A 21296-nucleotide genomic window follows, 5' to 3' on the forward strand; every position below is an offset into this window, starting at 1 on the left:
ACAGAAAAGAAAGAAAGTATTTTTTTATTTGAAACAACATAAAAATGTCATTGTTTGTTTACAAGAGACACATATTGCATTAAGAGATCAAAAATATTTGACTAATTCCCGATTGGGAACATATTTTGCATCTTCTGCTCCGGACAAGAAGGCTGGAGTGGTTATTTACTTAAGAAAAGACTTTTCGGCAAGATTGATTGAATCAGATAAGCAAGGGAGATATGTTAGTATTGAATTAACATTACAAGGAAAGAAAGTTCTTCTTATTGGATTATATGCTCCAAATCAACAACAGCAAAAAATTTTCAAATTCTTACACCAAAGGCTAATTGAACTGGATTACAAATCTGTTATTATGATGGGGGATTGGAATGGGGTTTTGGTGCCATCTGAAGACAAGAAGGGGTCTTCTAAAACCCTTTGTAACTCAAAATTGCCTAAAGCCTTTTTTGATTTGAAGGAAGATCTGGAATTAAGAGATGTATGGCGGGAAAGGAATATGAGAGACAGGGATTTTACTTTTTTTCCGGATAGACACAAATCTTTTTCCAGGATTGACTTCATTTTGATTACTACTGACCTTTCCTCCTCGGTTAAGAATGTTAAGATTTTCCCTAGGACAATGTCTGACCATAGTCCTGTTTGGCTGGAGCTCTTTACTGAAGACACTAGTAGGAGATCCTGGAGGCTGAATGAGAACTTATTTACAAATGACTTGTTCTTGCAGAAATGTAGAGAACATATGAAAGAATTTTTTGTCAAGAATGGGTGTTTAAAGTTTCTAATCTTGCAGAAATGTCCAAGATTTCTGCTTATTTAAAGGATCACTCACAGGAGAGATATATTTCAGTTTGGAGGAGATGGATAAATTATATTGAAAACAAATATGGGACCAAAAAGTTCCATTTAGCTTATGAGTAGAATTTAGTGGGATATTGTTATTGTTAGTAGTTATGCTAAGAGAGAGTTAAAGCGCAGTACGAATTTGGTTGATTGTATATTGTGTAAATTTTTATTTAGAATATGATTGTTGTAACTATAATCCTGTATTTAGCTCTGGGAAGTGGGGGGGGGAAGCGGGGGGGTTGGGGTGGGAGGGATTTGGGGATATATTGTAAAATTTTGTAAAACTCTTTAATAAAAAAAAATAAAGTTCATATTATTCTTTAACTTGCAGAGATTTTATTTCTTCTAAAATTAGGAAAGCTTTGATTCTGAGTTCCACAGCTTCCTATCTACTCTTGTAAGAACTGTTCTGATTTTATGTTTTAATTTGTATTTAAGTAAAGGTGGGCAAAACATCTTGGAAGGGTAAATAATAAGCAACATGTATAGGAATAGGCATTGGACTTAAATGTGCAGCAGTAGACTAGCCAATGCATCTGTGGTGTGGATTCCTTCTGTGTCAAAATTGACATATATCAAGACTTCTAACGTAAGTTACATATACCTATAACTATGGTATGAACAACCCTGCATAAGATAGTCATTTAAAGGAAAACTGAATGCATTTTACAATGGTTCTATACAGTTGCTATTAAGATCCCTGCATTTTTAATACATTCACATTAATAATGTATATATTAATATTTCCTACACAGTAAAATAGTTTTTGTAATATTTAACTTTGCTTAATGGGTTAAACTATTTTTTTTCCTATTGACAGTTTATGTGCCCAAATGTTGCTAATTTTTCAACAACCAAACTTCACTTTTCTCTTGTTTAGTAAACTGCCTTTAGTTTTCTAAAATAATGATCAGTTAAATTCAAAATATAATATTTGTTACATAGCTCTTGAATAGATTAGTTATCACATAAGGAAATACGTACATCCTTGAAACGACTACTTTTTCATTGTGATATTTTTATTGTTCTGTAAGATGGAAAAAGTGGATTCAGACATCCACTGACTACAAAAGAATTAATGTAGCCAATAACCCTGTAAAGCTAATGCATATTATTACTAGATAAAATATAATTGTATCAGTGCACCTTTATTTTTTATGCCTATAGTGTTTTTAGGAAGAGAAAGAAAACTGGTCAGAACATTGCTGGCTGAAATTCTAAACAGTATGGGAAGTAAATAAAACCAAATTTAAACACCTTGCTGTTGCAGTACTTTAGATATTAGAAAACTTAAGCCATTAAATATATTACAGTACAACAGAATGAGATTGTAAAAGTTTTATGAAGCAGCAGCAGCAAGTTACATTACAGTAAAGAATAAATATATAATGACAATGACACAGTAATTAAAAATACTTAAGGAAGAATTGCATTGAAAAATAATTAAAAAATAGTACAAAGATATAAAGGACTACAATAATTAGCAACTCCATTAAAAAAGTGATTTGATGAATACATCAATTTGCAATTTACCATTACATCATTTGACCAAAACAGCAATTTTATCTTCTTCAATCAATTTCTGAATGATCATAAAAATGGTTCCACCCTATCTCCAATGCTTTCTTCTCTTTCTTTAACTCTCCTTTCCCCAATGCCATAAAAGTTACCTGATGATTCAAGCACTGGGGGAATAGCAGAAAAAGGAAATGCAGGAAGATTAGCTTCCACCTAACCTATTTCTCAGGTAGACCTCTGAACCCAACCTATACTTTCTTCATAAGGACATAAACTATTAAGTTCTAAACATTTAATTGCTCTAAACAAAGACTATCTAAAGCAGTCCTGAACAACACACAGCTCATTGGTGTTTTTAAAAACTCAAGTTCACCTCCACAAAATACCATAGTCACTAGGAAAGATCTGCCACTGTACCAAAAGGCATGCTGCTGAGCAGTGCTTTTTTTGTAAAAGAAAAAGGTGCCGGAACTCACACATGTCATACAACCCGCCTTGCCTACTCTACAAGGTTCCATCCAAAAAAGGTGCCGGAACTCTGTTCTGAGCGTTCTATGAGAAAAAAAGCCCTGCTGCTGAGCATCTCTAAGCTGCACCAACGCTGTAATTGCAGCTCAACCAAACCTGATTAGTGCACTAGCTATTCCCTCACAGGCAACTATTATTTTTAATTGATCCCGTGGACCTTTCCCCTCTGTAGACATGATCTATAGCCATTTCATTATGTGTAGTTTTGCCAAGTTCTTCCTGCAAGTAAGAGCATACTTTCAGATGCTACAGGAGTCTTCTTCGTTGGAAGCATATATAGTGCATTTTAAAGAAGTGAAATGAATGAAAACATAAATATTATTGGTCTACTACTATTCATTTCAGCAGGTATGTGTTGTCAAATATTTGTTGATGAATGACATTCTATGGATGTAATAAGAAACTTCAACTGTCTTATACACATACACACTTAGAAATCAAAACAATTTAAAAAGTAGCAAAGGAAGTCTAGTTGGTGGCATTGCCAATTCCATGACTTATATCAGTGTGTTCGCATTTTTAGTAATGTTTTTGTTAGAGGTATAGCATTATTTAATACCAACAACTGCATACACGGAAAACATTTCTGGTTACTTCAAGGGACAAAGTAGAATAAAGAACAATAATGCTTTTGCAGTTAGGGAAATTAATACAGCTCAGGTTTTGTGGTTTTAACCATTCAGTTGTGTCTGAATCCTGGCAACTTTATAGGCAAATTCTCTCCATGCTACTCTGTCAAGCACAGCTTTTTTCAGTTGTTGGATGTTCATCTTTGCATCAGTTCTGATGTTATCAAGCCAACTTTTTTTGTTTCCCCTTCTTGTTCCACTAACCATTCCTCGCATCATTGATTTATTCCAATGAATTTGCATGCATGGCATAAATTTGGCAAATATATTAAGCATAAATGTAAAATAAGAGATTTGAACTAAGATGCAGAACAATTGATGGGATGTGATACTCCAAGCTGGGCTACATCCACAGAACAAGGCAAAGTATGGCATATTAAAGATAAAGGTAAAGGTTCCCCCGCACATGTGTGCTAGTCGTTTCCGACTCTAGGGGCCGGTGCTCATCTCCGTTTCAAAGCTGAAGAGCCTGCGTTTGTCCGAGGACATCTCCGTGGTCATGTCGCCGGCATGACTAGACGCCAAAGGCGCATGGAACGCTGTTACCTTCCCACCGTAGTGGTCCCTATTTTTCTACTTGCATTTTTACGTGCTTTCGAACTGCTAGGTTGGCAGAAGCTAGAACAAGTAACAGCCGCTCACTCTGCTACGCGGCACTCATGATTCGACCCGCCAAACTGCCGACCTTCTGATCGACAAGTTCAGCGTCCTAACCCACTGAGCCACCGCGTCCCATTAATTCATGATAAGGAAATGTGCACCTGTCTCATACTATTATCCTTGTTAGAAATAGGAACATCTAGCAGATGAAGTACTATTTCACTTTGTTCCCTATGAGTTTAGTTAGTACATAATTTTTCTCAAGTAACAGAAAAATAGTTCTATTAAATTACTAAGAATGACTATTATTGAGTTTAATTTATAGAAGCTTTCCCAAAAATTATATCTCCATGTTTTATAGGTAAGTTCATTTTTTTTGTTTCAACTGGCATATTATCAAGTTATGTGCTAGTGCATAAAACCTGTTTAGTCCTGCTTTGTTCTTTTCTTATAGCCAAACAAATAAGAAATAGGTTATTTTTCATGTCATCCAAAACTGCTACTCCAAATCATTAAGAATCCTAAATCAAGAACTAGTTTACAATTAGGGCTTGTGAAAACATAAAAAAGCCAAGAGCTTCAGCAAGTGTCTGCTTACAATATAATGGATACATTAAGTCTTTATTATCAATTATAGCACTCCAAAGAGACAGTTCATACAGTAAGCAATTATTCATCTGGTTTAATCAAGTTATATACAAGCTACTTCTAATTAGCTTTTACTAAATCTAAACAATGTAACTTCATAATGTATTTACTTAGAGAAGTTCATTAATGTTAATTTTCACAACCCAACTGTACATATATGAAGTTCAATAGAACTTACTCCCTATAAAGCAGAGATCCCCAACCCCCAGTCGGTGGACCAGTATTGGGCAGCAGAATGCCCGCAACCGGGTCACATAAACAAGCAAAGCCCCTTCTGCGGGATGCAGGCAGCACACAAAACCACGCCCCCTCTGGGTCCACGGAAAAACCTCTCTCCATGTAACCGGTCCCTGGTGCCCAAGTTTGGGGACCTCTGCTATAAAGTGTCTAGAATTTCATATTTTCCTAGGTTATTAAACTAATACTGTAGCTTGTAATAAGGTCCAATGTTGTTCAAACCTTGTTCAAAAAAATTTGTAATTAAGTATCTGCATCAAAAGACAAATTATTGATTGCTTGATTTAACTATTAGTCACAAAAAAGTAGAATCTGGAAGGTTAGCAGAAGACTGGAATATTGTTAATGATGTTCAAAATCTGAACAGTTTTTCAAAATGCAATGCCATTCAAGACACTCAGACTATGTATGGTCTCTTGACTACAGAATAGTCTATATAAGTTTTGGTCAAATTTGTGCTGTCTCAGTTATACACACTTCAGTAGAAGACTGTTTGTCATGTCAGGGCAATGCAAAAAATTAAAAATAGTAGCGAGAATAAAGTCATATTTTGAATTGGGCCTGACTTACAAAGACACACATAATTTTCTTGGTGTGATGTGAAAAAGGCTTGCCTCTTCTTATTTCAAGTTTTTTTTCTAATTCCCCAGCCTACCAAACTTCAAATTATTTTATTTATTTATTTATTTATATTTAAATTTATATACCGCCCTATTCCCGTAGGACTCAGGGCGGTTTACAGGGAAAATTAAAAGTTAAAATACATCATATACAATTAAAAACAATTAAAACTAAGATTAAATTAATCCCTGAACTTAACTAAAACCCCATTAATTAAAAATTAAAACCCCTGTCTGGGCCAGACAACTCAAAAAACCAAGTTTTCAAGTCCCTACGAAATGAGCGAAGGTCGGGGGCGGTCCTAAGCTCCGTGGGAAGCTGGTTCCAAAGGGCCGGTGCGCCCACAGAGAACGCCCTTCCCCTGGGGATAACCCGCCGGCATTCCTTAACCGGCGGTACCCTAAGAAGGCCCTCCCTGTGGGAGCGCACAGGACGATGGGAAGTTGATGCCGGCAGCAGGTGTTCCCTTAGATAATCCGGACCCAAGCCATTTAGAGCTTTATAGGTCATTACCAGCACCTTGAATCTCACCCGGAGGGCAACCGGAAGCCAATGCAGCTCACGGAGAAGAGGTGTTACATGGGAGTATCGGGAAACTCCCATAACAACTCACGCAGCTGCATTCTGCACCAGCTGAAGCCTCCGAGTGGTCCTCAAGGGCAGCCCCATGTAGAGAGCGTTGCAGTAGTCTAGCCGGGAGGTCACAAGCGCATGGGTGACTGTGCGTAGGGCATCTTGGTCCAGATAGGACCAAAATGTTAATTAGACTGATTATTCTCCTACAACAAATAAAATATCTCCAGATTCTACCTTTGAGTTGCAATGGATTTTTTTTACTACTGGAAAGGTTTACTGTACTCTGATGCAAAGTTACCCTTTGGAATGCTTACTAAGCCTACACAAATCAATGAATGGAAAGTAACTAACTAAAGCTTGCTGATTTCAGTTATTCTCCAAGCATGGCTGAATTTCAACCCACCCTGTCAAAACCAAATCAAGCGATTCACTTACAAAGCCACTTAATTTTTAAACCTAGTTCTGATTTAGCAAGTGCTTAGTTCTCCTACAGTGGAACAACACAAGTCTGTGAGGAAAAACTACAGCATTTGGAATCCTTAAGCCATTTATTTCCATTAGGAGCTGAATACCTTACAATATGTCAATGAAAGCACACAAGGCTTTTTTTTAAAGGAATAAAATCTGCCAGATTTCAGACACCATTTTGCAGAATACTTCAGGAGCCGAATCCAATGAAAACTGTGACTGAGTTAGAATCGAATTTCAACTCTCCACCGGAACCCATCCATGCATTTAAGATAACAGTTTCTACTCTGCCACGGTTGCAGGGCCAAAGTGGAGAGAGAGATTAGCAGCTATTCTGCAGAGAAAACCTCTATCTTGTGTTGAATATGAAAACATAAAAGAAATCTGGTTGGTAATCGCCAAAACAGCCTACACATACTATCGTTTACAAATAAAGGTAAAAATGCTGCACAGCTCTAGGAAAAGAAAGCTAGGCACCAGGCAGGGGTGTATATAGTACAAGAGAGAAAGAAGAGTTGCCCGTGCTGCTCACTTCATCTAAACAGTAAGTTACAACAAGGCCTCATTTTACCTCTCCCAGAATGGGACTCTAACCCCAACCGAGCACTAGGATGCCGAGGAGAGCTGCGCTACCTCAGACCCTCCACAGTCCACGGCTTCTCTTTCCACAGAGCCCACACGACGCGCTGGGCTTCCCACATCCAGGGCCACGAGGAAGAGGAAGGCAGGGACCGAGCCCGAAGCGAGAAGCCACGAGCCGCAATCCCTGAAGGCATCTCCTGCGGATTCTCCTTAACCCCTTACAGCGAGGTGAGGAAAAGGAGAGCCTGTCAGTCAACCTCGCGTCTTCCACCTGCCGGCAGCATTATGAGCGCCGCTGCCACAGCCGCCCTCTCAGGGAAGCCCGAGCTTCTCTCCCCCCCTGGCCCGAGGCTGGCCGTCCCGCTAGGCCCCAACCTGAGAGCAGGCCCGGCCGAGGCCTCTCCCTCCCACATCCCACCCGCGCGCCCCCTCCCTCCCTCTCTTCCTCCTCCTCCCCCTCCCCCTCCTCTTTCCCCCCCCCTCACCTGATGTTTGTCTGGGCTGCGGCTCCCGGGCCGGCTCGTGTTGACCGCGGGCTAGCGGGCGGCTCAGTCCATTGGTAGCTCCCAGGAAAGGGGGGTCCGGGGAAGGGGAGGGAAGCGAGCGAGTCGCAGCGGCAGCAGACACAGGGCAAACACTAAAGAGAATGAGCGGGGCCAGCTCCGGCCGGGAAGGAAGTGACGGCACCACACGGGGAGAGAGGGAGGAGGAGCCGCGTCCTTGGCAGCTATTTATAGCGCCGCCTAGCACCACGCAGGCCGTGGTTCTAGTTAGCGGCCGGCTTTTGAAGAGTTTTTGCATTGTCGCACGGATGACTACCACACCCAGCATGCTCCAGGGTAACCACCAAGAACACGTTGCCGTCTGTCAGTGTCTCAAAGGCTTTCGCTTCCTTCCTCGGAAATTATTTTTTTTTTTAAAAAAAAACTATACTTCCCAGCATGCTCCATTCCCTCGAAAGCTCTTCCTTTCATCTTGCTTTCATCTTCCCCAGATATCTTCTGCCACGTGCTTCCTAAAGCCCTACATTTCCCAGCGTGCATTGCTTCCTGACCTTCAGCGGCGGAGGGCGTGGCTGCGGGTACTGTAAGCCGGGCGGAAGATCGTTCTTGGTGGCGGTCGCGCTGGGCTGGAAAGTGGGCACTTTGCCGCGTTCGGAAAGGCTGCCGTTGCCAAACGTGGGTCTGACGGGAGCTTGGTTTGCTAATCTAAACCAGCGTTTCCCAACCTTAGGAACTTGAAGATGCGTGGACTTCAACTCCCAGAATTCCCCAGCCAGCATAGCTGGCTGGGGAATTCTGGGAGTTGAAGTCCACGCATCTTCAAGTTCCTAAGGTTGGGAAACGCTGATCTAAACAATGTCGGAGCTAGCGGCTTTTCAATACAAAGAGGTTCGCTTGCTCTATATTTTTAAAAGGCTCCTTTGGACCCTGGGAAAACAAAGCTAAGATCTGAAGTTGGATAATATATATTATATTATCATTATGTATTATGACCAACTATAATGAAACAAAAGAGGATGCAGTTTTCCACTTTCTCTGATTTTATAAAGTACTAGAGAACTGAAAAAAAGCCGAGACAGGCTGCTTTGCGTCAGCTTTGATTGTTTTTTAGGTTCAGCTTGATCTGGAGAATGTAAGAAGAGTCGCATCTAATTGGTATTCGGGTAGGAGACAGCCAAGAAATCCCAGGGCTCTATTTGGACTGAGAAACTTAAAAAAAGTTTTTTTTTCTGGATGAAGGCAGCGGCGAACTCTTCCATATTGTTACTAAAGCGTGGAGCCAAGCTCCACTCCAGCTTAGATTTGTTATCCAGTTCTAGAATGTGGGCTTTTATTTCTCTTAATAATCCTACAGAGGGTTACAAATTGCTTTTTCCCCCTTTCGGAGAGAAATAACTGAAGAAGCAAGATCACGAATCAAAATCCTCTTTCTAGTGAATTAGAGACCCCAACCTAATACTTTCAACCTTTTTTTTTCTTAATTAAATCTGACTCAGTTTAAATCGGGTAAAACTTTTTTTATTGTTACTTGAAAGTAAATAGAAACTTTATAAGCATGAGGAAGATTTGTTAGGGAGGGGAAAGGAGCAAGTTACTTCTATCCTTGGGTAGCCCCTAGTGGATTCTGGGTCTTGTAGTTTCCCCAAGCATTCAAAAGTTGTTGATTGAAGCATGCTGCTCTGTCGAAAGTAGATCGATGGCAGACTATAGTGAAGTGCTTATGTGGCAAAGGGGCAGTGCTACAAGTTAATAGCGCTAAGTAGCCCAAGTGTTCAGTGGTAGAGACTGCAGCTAACTCTGCTTTTCAGTCCCATTTGTTCATTTCTGTACTGATTCAAACCAAGCCTGTGCGGTTCTAAAACGCTGCTCTTCTTCCAGAAATACAGTGAAATTTCAGCTGTGGCCCTAGATCTCATTTTAGCCAGTCATGAGATCTGTGGTGTCTACTTAACAGTTATTATCAAATATCAAAGTAAAATGGAAAACCTTCCCATGACCAACTTGAATTTGGCAGGAAAGAATTGTGAAGAAAGGAGGTATACCCTTTTTTTTAGCCAAAGTGTGCTTTTAGGAGGGACTCTCAAGCTTCGATCAAACTGAAATGGGCTCCTATTAGACATACAGTCTTTGGGAATATTTTACAAAAGATTTCGTTCCCAAGACATAAATGCCAATTTGGGGGTATTGCTTCTGCTGCTTTAAAATGATCATTCGGCATCTTTGGATGGAATTTAGAGAAATGGAGCAAGTACAACTTTCCTAATTGAAAGGGTCTTCGTTAAAATGTTTAATTGTGATTATCAATTTGGTTGAGATTCACACTTCTTGTAAAGCCAAAACCAACCAAACCATATTATAGCTACATTAATGTATAAACGGTATTTATTTATAAATCAAATTTATACAGCTGCCCATCACACCTGAAGTGACAAAACAATATTTATTACCTTCAGTCCTCAAGATTTTCATTTGTGCTAGAATAACAGGTTCACCATTCAAATATCAAACCCCATTTACACACCATTTTGTTTTCTAAGAATTCCTCATAGTCTGAGGGGCTACAGAAGCATTTTCATAAGTAAAGATGATGCTAGAGGGGGATTATGTCTTATTTTAAAACTTATCTATTTCCCTTTTTGAAAAATTAAATCTGTAAAAGAGGGTCCTGACAATCTGAAGGATATCAAGGGATATGCTGCAAAATAAAACACAAATCTCTAGCATTATCATTTATAAAAATGCTGTACTCAAAAATGCAGTCAATACAATGTGGACATGGCAACTGGTTCACATTTGACTGGTTACAGCATCCCATGATTGCATTTTGCTATTTTTTTGTTATCTTCCAACAAAAAAACCCATTGGATGAGCTGGATTCAAACCTACAACCATGTGACTTGCTTAAGGACCATCATAACAAGTCATAGAATCTAGTTGAGTGAGGTAAGTTTGGGTGAGAAAGTGGTCCAGTCACCCAGCCGACTTTCCATGCTTAAAGTGGGAGAACTAGGTCAACATCTTAACCACTACAGCTTCTCAATAGGCTTCAGATGGCCATCATTACTCTAACTGTAATAAGGGACATTGGGGAAAACAGCTGACAAAGCTACATTGAAGAACGTATTTAAAGCAGCGGTCCCTAACTTTTCTGGCTTGGTGAACTGGCGAGGGGGTGTGTGTGGATGGTTCCGTGCAAGCGGCAGGTGTATGCGCACATGCAAGTGGAGCTGTGCATGTGCACACACCCATTGCTTGCGTGGCCAGGTACCAGGCCGCAACCCGTGGGTTTAGGACTTCTGATTTAAAGAAAATAACTTGTCCTAAAATACTTTGATCATTGTATGTTAGCACTGTATGTTAGACTAAATCTGCTCTATGATAGAAACAGATCAATATTATGTATCTTCTTCCTTTTCAGTGATCTAGCATCCAATCTATAAATTGCATTTCACATTAATGTATAAAGCTGCATACAACTCTAAAACCCAAACAAGACTCCTAGTACATTTTACACTCAGGTAATAACATGCATTTTAGTTTTCGCTATATAAGCGGCACAAGAAATAGGCAATATTTTCTATATTGTAAATTTTAAAGCATTTCTTAATACATCAAATTCCAACCATTTTTAAATGCATTCTCAACCCAAACCATATTTACATTCACTTTGCAGACATCTAGGCATAATTAGAAAGACAACTGATCTTTCAAAGGTACACATCCTAAACTGAAATTTAGCATTCAAACATTAAGCTGAAGAAAACTAAGGTACAGGTATTCCTCAACATAGAACCATTCGTTTAATGACCGCTTGAAGTTATGAAGGCACTGAATAAAGTGACTTGCAACTGTTGCAGCATCCCCATGATCATATCAAAATTTGGTTGCTTGGCAACAGTTATGTATTTGACAGTTGCAGCATTCCTGGGTTATATGATCACCATTTACAATCTTCCTAAGGAGCATCTGACAAGCAGTCAGAAGCCAGATTTGCTTAACAATCACATGATTTGCTTAATGACCATGGCAAAAAGTTAATAAAATCCGGCATGACTCACTTTATAACTTCTATCTGTTAGTAATAGAAGTTCTGGTCCCAATTATGATCATAAATTAAGGAGTACCTGTAAAGTTGCTTAGTAGGAAATATATGCATGGATTAATACAAAGCAATTATTTTCAATGATATTTTACAGCAATACATTCTTCAAAGATAAAGGTATTAACCTACTGTCTTCCTTAGTAAAAGACAGAATTCTTTGAAAGAGCTTTTCAAAAGCCCTTAACTTTCATTATGAACAGCATTAGGTAAAGCAAGCTGAAGTGTGAGTATGGCATGGTACTGAGTTACACATACACTACTAGACAAATACTTTTTAAACAAGAACTTATTTATTCACAATTCAGATAAATTTTAGAAGACACAAAAGAAATACAAATGACAATAAACTGGAAAAAAAGAATATGTGACAACATGAGTGTGCAGCCAGTATTCAGTATATTTTAAAATGTTATTCAATCACAGCATATGTGAAATTCCAATCATTCCTAAATTATAAACTTCTAACACTATTCCCTTTGAAAACAAACAGGGAAAAGGAAAATCACTTCCTTCTTATGAACACATGAACAAAGTATCATTCAGCTACTGCATCAGGCAATAATTCTGTGATGTATTTCTGAAATAGCAACTCGTTTCATTTTGTCCGAGCTTTGTTTAGAAGACAGTCAATATCACTGCTCTTTGATGTAACTCTGAAATTCTGCCACTCAGATTAAAAATGTCAGAGCAATGTTACACTTGCTGCTTGTAAATATCCTTGAAGAAATTGCAAAGCTTCGGCATTCAGGCTGGTACTTAGCATTGAGGGAACCTTAAAAGAAATAAGCAATATATATATATTTAAAATACATTTAAATTAAAATAGTTTAAAACAAAAATCTATTATTCCACACTAAGCACCCTAGGTTCCATCAATCCCCAAGTATTTATTTGTCTCTACCCTATGAATTGTATAGCCATACTATAATTCAATTCTGTTTTCAGCATCTACACACTTTCTACTATGTTAGTTATATTTTGCCAAGTGTCAGGGAGTAAATAACCTGTCCAGGCAATTGGTTCTTTTGGATCCAGATACAAGGAGCATATCAGTGACTAAAAAGATTTCAAACTTTATTAATAACTCAAGCAAACAGATTTAAAAGCATAACATAAAAAGGAAGCATACCAAGCTAGATGGTATCTCAATTTCTTACAAACTCTAATAACGACAGCAGAGATAACAGTACCCAATGCTAGGTTCTGTGCAGAAACTCCCAGTTTAAAGGTCAGTACTAGGATGTTATTAAACCCTGGCATCATGACCAAGCGACATATGACTTTGGTATGGGAACCAAAAGTCTGAGACGTTCAAAATGATAAAAGCTTTGCAGCTCTGTGAAGATATTCCCCCCCCCCCCCAATTTCCTCTTGTTTTTAGTGAGGGTGAAAAACAAGCAGGTTAGTTGAAGATGAGCTCTAAACTTTTGGGAATGAAGCTATATTAAGAAAATTGCCTTGCAACACAATGACATCCTATTTCTATTTTTACTATTCATTAAATTTTTATACCGCCCTTCTCCGGAAGGACTCAGGGTGGTGTACAGGGCAATAAATATCAAAATATACATAAAAAAGTTAAAAAGAATTAAATAATTATGCCCAATATAAAACAATGATTAAAAAATGTTAAAACCAAATCCAAACCCCAACCCCATCAGACCAGGCCGGATTGTTCAAATAAATAAGCTTTTAGATCGCGTCGGAAAGAGCGAAGGTCGGGGGCCGTCCGGAGCTCAACCGGCAAGCGGTTCCATAGGTCTGGCGCGCCCACAGAGAACGCCCTCCACCTGGGGGCCACCAATCGACATTCTCTGATCGGAGGCACCCTGAGGATGCCCTCTCTGTGGGAGCGCACTGGGCGGAGGGAAGTTGACGCTGGCAGCAGGTGCTGCCGTAGGTAATCCGGACCCATGCCATGTAGGGCTTTAAAGGTCATTACCAGCACCTTGAATGTCACCCGGAGGGCAACCGGCAGCCAATGCAGCTCGCGGAGCAGAGGTGTAACATGGGAGTATCGGGAGACCCCCAACACTACTCGCGCGGCTGCATTCTGCACCAGCTGAAGCCTCCGAGTGGTCCTCAAGGGCAGCCCCATGTAGAGAGCGTTGCAGTAGTCCAAACGAGAGGTCACGAGCGCATGAGTGACTGTACGCAAGGCATCCCGGTCTAGATAGGGCCGCAACTGGCGCACCAGGCGAACCTGGGCGAAGGCCCCCCTAGTCACAGCTCCTATATGGTCTTCTAAGGAGAGCTGTGAATCTAGGAGGACCCCCAAGTTGCGAGCCCGATCTACGGGGGGTAATAACTCACCCCCCATAGTAAGAGATGGAATAATCTGCATTTCCCGAGATGCCGACACGTACAGCCACTCAGTCTTGTCAGGGTTGAGCTGAAGCCTGTTCCTCCCCATCCAGACCCGGACCGCCTCCAGGCAACGGGACATCACGTCGAGGGCATCACTGGGGTGGTTTTGGGTTGAAATAAAAAGTTGGGTATCATCAGCATACTGATAATAACCAACTCCAAAACCATGAATGATCTCACCCAGAGGCTTCATGTAGATGTTGAAGAGGAGAGGCGAGAGGACCAATCCCTGAGGAACTCCACAAACGAGAGGCCTCAAGGTCGACCTCTGCCCCCCTGCCAACACCGACTGCGAACGCCCCAGAAGGTAGGAGGAGAACCACTGGAGAACTGTGCTTCCCACTCCCAACCCCCTGAGACGCCGCAGCAAGATACCATGGTCGATGGTATCAAAAGCCGCTGAGAGGTCTAACAGGACTAGGACAGAGGAACAACCCCTGTCCCGAGCCCGCCAGAGATCATTCACCAGCGCGACCAATGCCGTCTCCGTGCTGTACCTGGGCCTGAAACCCGATTGGTACGGGTCCAAATAGTCAGCTTCCTCCAAGAACAAAGGGAGCTGATGCGCCACCACGCTCTCAACAACCTTAGCCAGAAAGCGAAGGTTGGAGACCGGACGAAAGTTATTTAATACAGCTGTGTCCAGGGCAGGTTTCTTGAGGAGGGGTCTCACCACCGCCTCCTTCAAGATGGCAGGAAAACTACCCTCACCCAAAGAAGCAGTTATCACTGCCTGGAGCTAGCCTCGTGTCCCATCCCGGGCTGCATAGACCAGCCAGGAGGGGCACGGGTCCAATAAACATGTGGTGGAGCTCAGCTTCCACATGATCCTGTCCACATCTTCAGGAGTCACAGGATCAAACTCCTCCCAGATAATATCGACAAGACTGCCCTCGTCCTCATCGTCAGACTCTGCCCAGTCGGAGTCCAAACCGGTCCAAATCCAAGCGATTTTGTCCGACAGATGTTGACTAAACTCCTCAGCACGACCCTGCAAGGGCTCCTCCCTCACCTCCTGATTAAGGAGGGAGCGGGTCACCCTAAACAGGGCGGCCGGGCGATTATCTGTGGACGCGATGAGGGAGGCAAAGCGATTAGACCTTGCCGTCCTCATCGCCGCGAGATAAGATCACGTAAAAGACCTTAGTCGCAACCGGTCGGATTCAGATCGGCTTGATCTCTAACAGCTCTCTAGGCCCCGTCTCCGACGCTTCATCTCCCGGAGCTCCATGGAAAACCATGGAGCCCATTGGGATCTGCGCCGGGTCAAGGGCCGCATGGGTACAACTCGGTCGAGTGCCTCCGTGGCTGCCCTTTCCCAGGCTTCCACTAGGGCATCGGCCGAGCTGTGAGCAGAGGAGGCAGGTGGGGACCCCAGCGCTGCCTGGAACCTATCAGGGTCCATTAAGCGCCTGGGGCGGTACCATCTAATTGGCTCCACACACCCACGGCGGGGAGTGGCAAAACGGAAGACCAACCACAGGAGGTGATGATCGGTCCATGACAGGGGCATGACAATTGGGGAACCCCCACCCAGATCATCTAACCACCGCCCAGATAAAAAAACCAAATCGAGCGTGTGACCCCTCCCATGAGTTGGACCCTGAATAACTTGCGACAGGTCCATGGCCGTCATGGAAGCCACGAACTCCCGAGCTAACTCAGATGATCCCCCTAGGGATGGTAGATTGAAGTCACCCAAAACTATAAGTTTGGGGAACTCAATCACCAACCCTGAGAGGATGTCGAGAAGCTCAGGCAGGGCTGCTGCTGCGCGACTAATAATTTAATTTAATAATTTGATTTCTATACCGCCCTTCTCCCGAAGGACTCAGGGCGGTGAACAGGGCAATACACAATAAAGTCGAATACAAAAATTAAAAAGCCATTAAACATCATGCCCATAAAATCAATACATAGTAAAGTTAAGACTAGGCGAAAGGTACACCAGCAGCAAGCCCAACTGAGCTCTAGGGCCGCATCTCAAGAGGAGGGACTCACACCCGACTATCTGGACAACGGTGGCCTCCCGCAGACATAAGGTCTCCCTCACAACTACCGCCACTCCACCGCCCCTACCCTGAGCCCGAGGCTGGTGCAGCACCCGGAAACCCGATGGACAAAGATCAACCAGAGGTACACCGCCCTCTGGGCCCAACCAGGTCTCCGTAATGCAAGCCAGGTCCGCATGCTCCTCCTCGATCAAATCACGTATAAGAGGAGCCTTGTTAGCTACGGACCTAGCATTGAAATACACGAGCCTGAGCTCAGGTGGCTGCTCATCCTCGCTCCTGGAACCATGGGCCGAAACCAGAGGGTCGGAGCGCATCACCGCTTGGAGACAGCGGGGACGCACTCCCGAATATTGATACGACCCTCTGTTCGCACGCCTGCTGCCATTCCCAACCGCCGTGGGAATAAACAAACCCACACCCCGCTCCGGGGCCCCGGAGGCACCCAACCCAAGCCTCGTCACGGCGCGATAAATCCTAGGTCTGAGAAACGGTTGGTGGAACCCCCCCAGTTCCCGACCAAACCTCATGTGAACCCTCCCCCCTCCCTAACCCCACAAAAAATTGAGCTAAAAAGTGCACCAGGGGCCTCTTATTAAATTTATGACAGAGGCTCCTGTCCTTGCCCAACCTTCCTAACTTTTAACATCCTAAGTTTTAACACTTTTGCAAATTCCGAGGAAATAAGTCAGGATGGCGCACATGGATGCATATGAAGTGAGCAACAGTTTTATAATTTTGGCCTCAACATTTTCAAGGAGAGATTAAAAAAAATATTAAAATACAGGTGATCCTCACTTAACAACCGCTCATTCGGCTCTATACATATTCCCACATTAAAGTAACTTACTCTGCCTGGACACGCAGTAGATAATTTATGAAGAGACTGTGCAAGATGGATTTTGGGATTATTCACAATTTGGCCAACTGGATCATGCTCCTTTTTCCCAGCAAAGGCAAGCTGAGAAAATGCGGTTTGGTATCCAGGAGTATCTTCTATATCAATGAAGTGTTCCTCATCAGGAAGGGTATCATCTTCAGGCAATTCAAAAAGACCAATAAGGGCCTGAAGGAGGGGCGTCCTGAAAAACCAGAAAATGCCTCCCATCAAATTGCTTGTTAAAATATTTGATTCATTTATCATAGCTAGAGAATGACAGTGATACAAACATGACAGTTAAATTTAGAAAAGAAGTCTCTTTAAAAACCCTGCTTAACAGCCTATTTCTAAAGATTCCCATTTTTTTTCTAACTTCTTTTTTACACACACACACACACACACACATCTATCTATCTATCTATCTATCTATCTATCTATCTATCTATCTATCTATTCATGCAATTCAAGTGTTTTTTTAAAAATTTCATTAATCTATATACTTTTTCTTCTTCCATTCAATTGTATCTGATTCTGGGATGCTGCCTGGAAAAATGCCAGTTTTCTTGGCAAGGTTTTTCCAGAAGTAGTTTGCCATTTGCTTGCTCTTCCTAGGGCAGAGAGGGAAGGACTGGTCCAGAGTCACCCTGATCTAGATTAGAACTCAGTCTCTTGCTTACTAGTCTGATACTTTATCCACCACTATACTGACTTTCCATTTCTATTTTAGTAATGTTAAATATCATTGAAGCTGTTGTTGTTAATGGAGAATGGAGCATTCTGTAATAGAACAGCACGTCAGTTCAGCGTTGCTTAATGTTATAGTACGTCAGTTCAGCTTTGCTTAAATCTACTCCTACTGTAGATTTCATTATTTTTGAATGTAGACTATAATTGTGGTGTATTTTCCCTTTATTAACACTAGACTGGATCCAGAGAAAAGTAAAATCTTTTATGCAATCAATTTTCTGATTCTTCCTCTTCCCCTCCCAAAATATCAGAGGGATAGCTTGAATCTGATACAACGGGGCACAATGGCCTGGGAAGTTAATGGGGCTATAATTGCGAAAATGAACGTAGCTTTCTGTTCATTCAATGTATTCTTAGATCCAAATCACTCACTTAGATCAATTTGCTCAGCTGGGCAATTAATAAATCATTTCCCTACTTCTCAAATATGGAATATACACTCAACATTTGCAAGCATCACCCCTTGTTTCTTCAATGGCATCATTGTAGCCACCCTCCCCTTCCTGCATGGCCTCTTTGGAATCTGAGTTCTCATCCTTTCTGATATTCCTCCAAATCTTTCTGGCAAGCTGCCATGACTCCCCTATAAAATCGGCAGTGCTGCCAGATCTAGTGTGGGTGCTGGGACGGTTGGAGGTGGAGGTTGCACCAAATTTTGCATTTGTTTGCACCAATTGGAGTATAGTGGCTGACATATTGTGCCTTTCGGTCACCAGATCATTGTGGCAGCACAGAACAGTGTCCAATATTGCTTGGTCTGCCACTGCACCAGCCTGTCATTCAGATGCCATGTTGATGTTTTCTCTTGTAATCAGTTGAAAATTTTTGAGTGAGCTCAAAAGATTAATGTCAGGGGTGACCGATCAAGTGTACACCTGAAGGTCCAATTAAACTAATTTATTGCTAATCATGCCTATGCACAAGAATCTTCTCAATTAACGGTTAACACCTACTTGCGGTTACATAAGGGTCAATGGAATTCAAGGGGGGGGGGAGTTAGACTTCACTCGTGTCTTCTGAGGGATTCTAGGCTGATCCTTGTTTTAACTAGACCCCCAGGTTTTGCTACTTTTTCCTCGTACAGTTGAGGCTCTTTTAGAAAATTAATGGGATTTTTGATGTGGCTAGATTTAAAGCTTTTGGGAAATACAGTTAGTGATGTTGCCATGCAGGAAAAGGAATAGCTGTATAATCCTTGCCACTTTAGCGGCAGATTCTAAATTAAACACAGTATTATTTTTCAATGCAGAATTAACGACCAACCTTAATTATTATTAAGGTAGTGGCTGTACCTACCATAACTTTGTGTATTCTGTGTCCATCATTGGAGGACATTCTGTGAGTAATTTTGTGATGCCAACTGCACAGATTTTCTTTTCTACTAGTCCAGATACTTTCTGTATTTCTGGTATTATGATTTTTTCCAAAACCATGCCAAACATCCTATTAAGTACAAAAGAAATAAATGCATTTTTTATTTTAGTAGGTACCTAGGGTAAATCAAAATCCAACTGTATTAAACTTTAATCAAATTCATCAGCTGTCAACCCATTTCATCAATTCTTCAATAAGTGAAGTATGTTACTTCCTAGAATTTTAAGAGGGCTCATCATTCCTTTACAATAGGTATGTCTCCAAAATTCCTCAACTATTTGAATTCATAGAACAGATTATTTTTGTTATCTTTTGCTTCGCTAAAAAAAAGTTAACTTCATTCATATTTCAATATACTCAGAACTATTCATTCATATTTTAGGGACGCGGTGGCTCAGTGGGTTAGGACACTGATTTTTCGATCAGAAGGTCGGCAGTTTGGCAGGTCGAATCCCGAGTGCCGCGAAGCAGAGTGAGCGCCTGTTACTCGTCCCAGCTTCTGCCAGCCTAGCAGTTCGAAAGCACGTAAAAATGCAAGTAGAAAAATAGGGACCACTACGGTGGGAAGGTAACAGCGTTCCGTGCACCTTTGGCGTCTAGTCATGCCGGCCACATGACCACGGAGTCGTCCTCGGACAAGCGCTGGCTCTGCGGCTTTGCAATGGAGATGAGCACCGGCCCCTAGAGTTGGAAACGACTAGCACGCATGTGCGGGGGAACCTTTACCTTTACTTTATTCATACTTTTCCAATGTTCCAACTAACATTCCTCATGAATAGAAAAAAAAATACACAATTTATCTATTCATCCTATTTCTGCATCAATCACCTCACCAGACTTAGGCATGTCACTGACTCAAATAGCCAAAGTGTGTATAAGACTTTCTGGCTAAGCAGGATTTTAGCCAATTATCAGAATGATAGTTTTTCTGTTAAGTTGTACAATTTATCATGTTAGAAAAGCTCCAAGCCTCAGTGAAACCTGTATAATTTCTTTTTGCTCAATAACTGCTAGTTTACAGGTAAAAGTTGTTTTTAGTTATGAGGGTTTTTTTTTATTCTATCCCTTCTTTACAAACATTTATCAGAGGTACTTTTTGTACATTTAACTCCAACAGACTGATGCCTTCTCAATGATTCTGGTCAAAACTGAGGACATTACTGTACCAAATTAGGGATCAAGTTTAACCTTTATCCCGTGAGATAGCCAGATGTATATATTTTTCTTCCATTTTATTTCTTCATTCTTATGTGTGAAAAAAAGAAAAACCTGCACACAGGAATACTGATCCAGCAAACAAAACTCTTGGCCTCCAGCTCCACTATAGATGTATGTTTTAACATAAGCTTTCTTGAAAAGTGTTCACAAAGTTGCACCGTTTCATCCCCATGATTCACTTAAAATATAAATCTTCATAAAAAGTGCTTTAACAAAAAAAAAGAAAAAGTTTTTATGATTTATTTTTCTTTTCTTCTGCTTGACAATGTGTTTCCATAACTATTATCTTTGTTTTTGCTCACTTTTTCTTTGTTATTAATTAAAAAGCAATAAAGTAAGTAAATAAACAAATAATATAAATCTTCCACATACATTTACTTATTAAGGAATAAATATCTGACAGTAATAACAAACAGAGATAGGAAATCTGGATACCCTTTTATGAAATTATATTATCAAATTACTGGCATTAACACATATTTAGCCCTAAGAATACAACAATTAGAAATCTGGTATAAAATTGATATTTTTTTAAAAAAACATACTAACTTTGGTTGTATGCTGTCAAATATTTCTTGAAGCGCAATTGCTCCATACTTTACACAATATAAGTTGATAAAGACTAAGAAACCTATATTAAAAAAGAAAAAAATTGAAAGTTGTAAAAGACAGGACTAACAGTAGGAGCATTTGGTACAATCTCTTTCATAGGTTATCTTGGACAAACTAAGATTATGTCAAAAGAGTTACAAGAGGGTAAGGGAGAAAATCCTCAACATCTGATGCAAGCATGTAAGTCACAGATTCTATGTCATGGTGTGTGTTTCATTACTTCACTCC

General features: G+C 41.1%; 2 protein-coding genes across 13 annotated transcripts in view; both read right to left on the reverse strand.

Annotated features, from left to right (window-relative positions):
* STAU1 (staufen double-stranded RNA binding protein 1) overlaps positions 1–7933 on the reverse strand; it is a 42136-nt gene extending 34203 nt beyond the window's left edge. For 7 of the 11 annotated variants that reach the window (XM_081325029.1, XM_081325028.1, XM_081325037.1 and 4 more), the window contains exon 1: positions 7739–7932. The gene's annotated coding sequence lies outside the window, so the exon portion shown is untranslated. Of the gene's footprint in view, positions 1–7738 lie in introns of all 11 variants that reach the window. The other 4 variants (XM_081325033.1, XM_081325032.1, XM_081325030.1 and 1 more) reach the window with 1 other exon arrangement.
* Positions 7934–10120: 2187 nt separating this feature from the next.
* The window catches only part of CSE1L (chromosome segregation 1 like), a 32146-nt gene continuing 20970 nt past the window's right edge, over positions 10121–21296 (reverse strand). For both annotated transcript variants that reach the window (XM_081324483.1, XM_081324484.1), the window contains 4 exons: positions 21006–21087; positions 19161–19307; positions 17088–17319; positions 10121–12630 (listed from right to left, as the gene is read on the reverse strand). In XM_081324483.1, coding sequence (XP_081180609.1) covers positions 12541–12630; positions 17088–17319; positions 19161–19307; positions 21006–21087 — 551 coding nt within the window. In that variant the 3' untranslated portion in view covers positions 10121–12540. The remainder of the gene's footprint in view (positions 12631–17087; positions 17320–19160; positions 19308–21005; positions 21088–21296) is intronic.

This window comes from Vipera berus, assembly GCF_964194415.1.
Source record: "Vipera berus genome assembly, chromosome: 3".
Taxonomy (NCBI): domain Eukaryota; kingdom Metazoa; phylum Chordata; class Lepidosauria; order Squamata; family Viperidae; genus Vipera; species Vipera berus.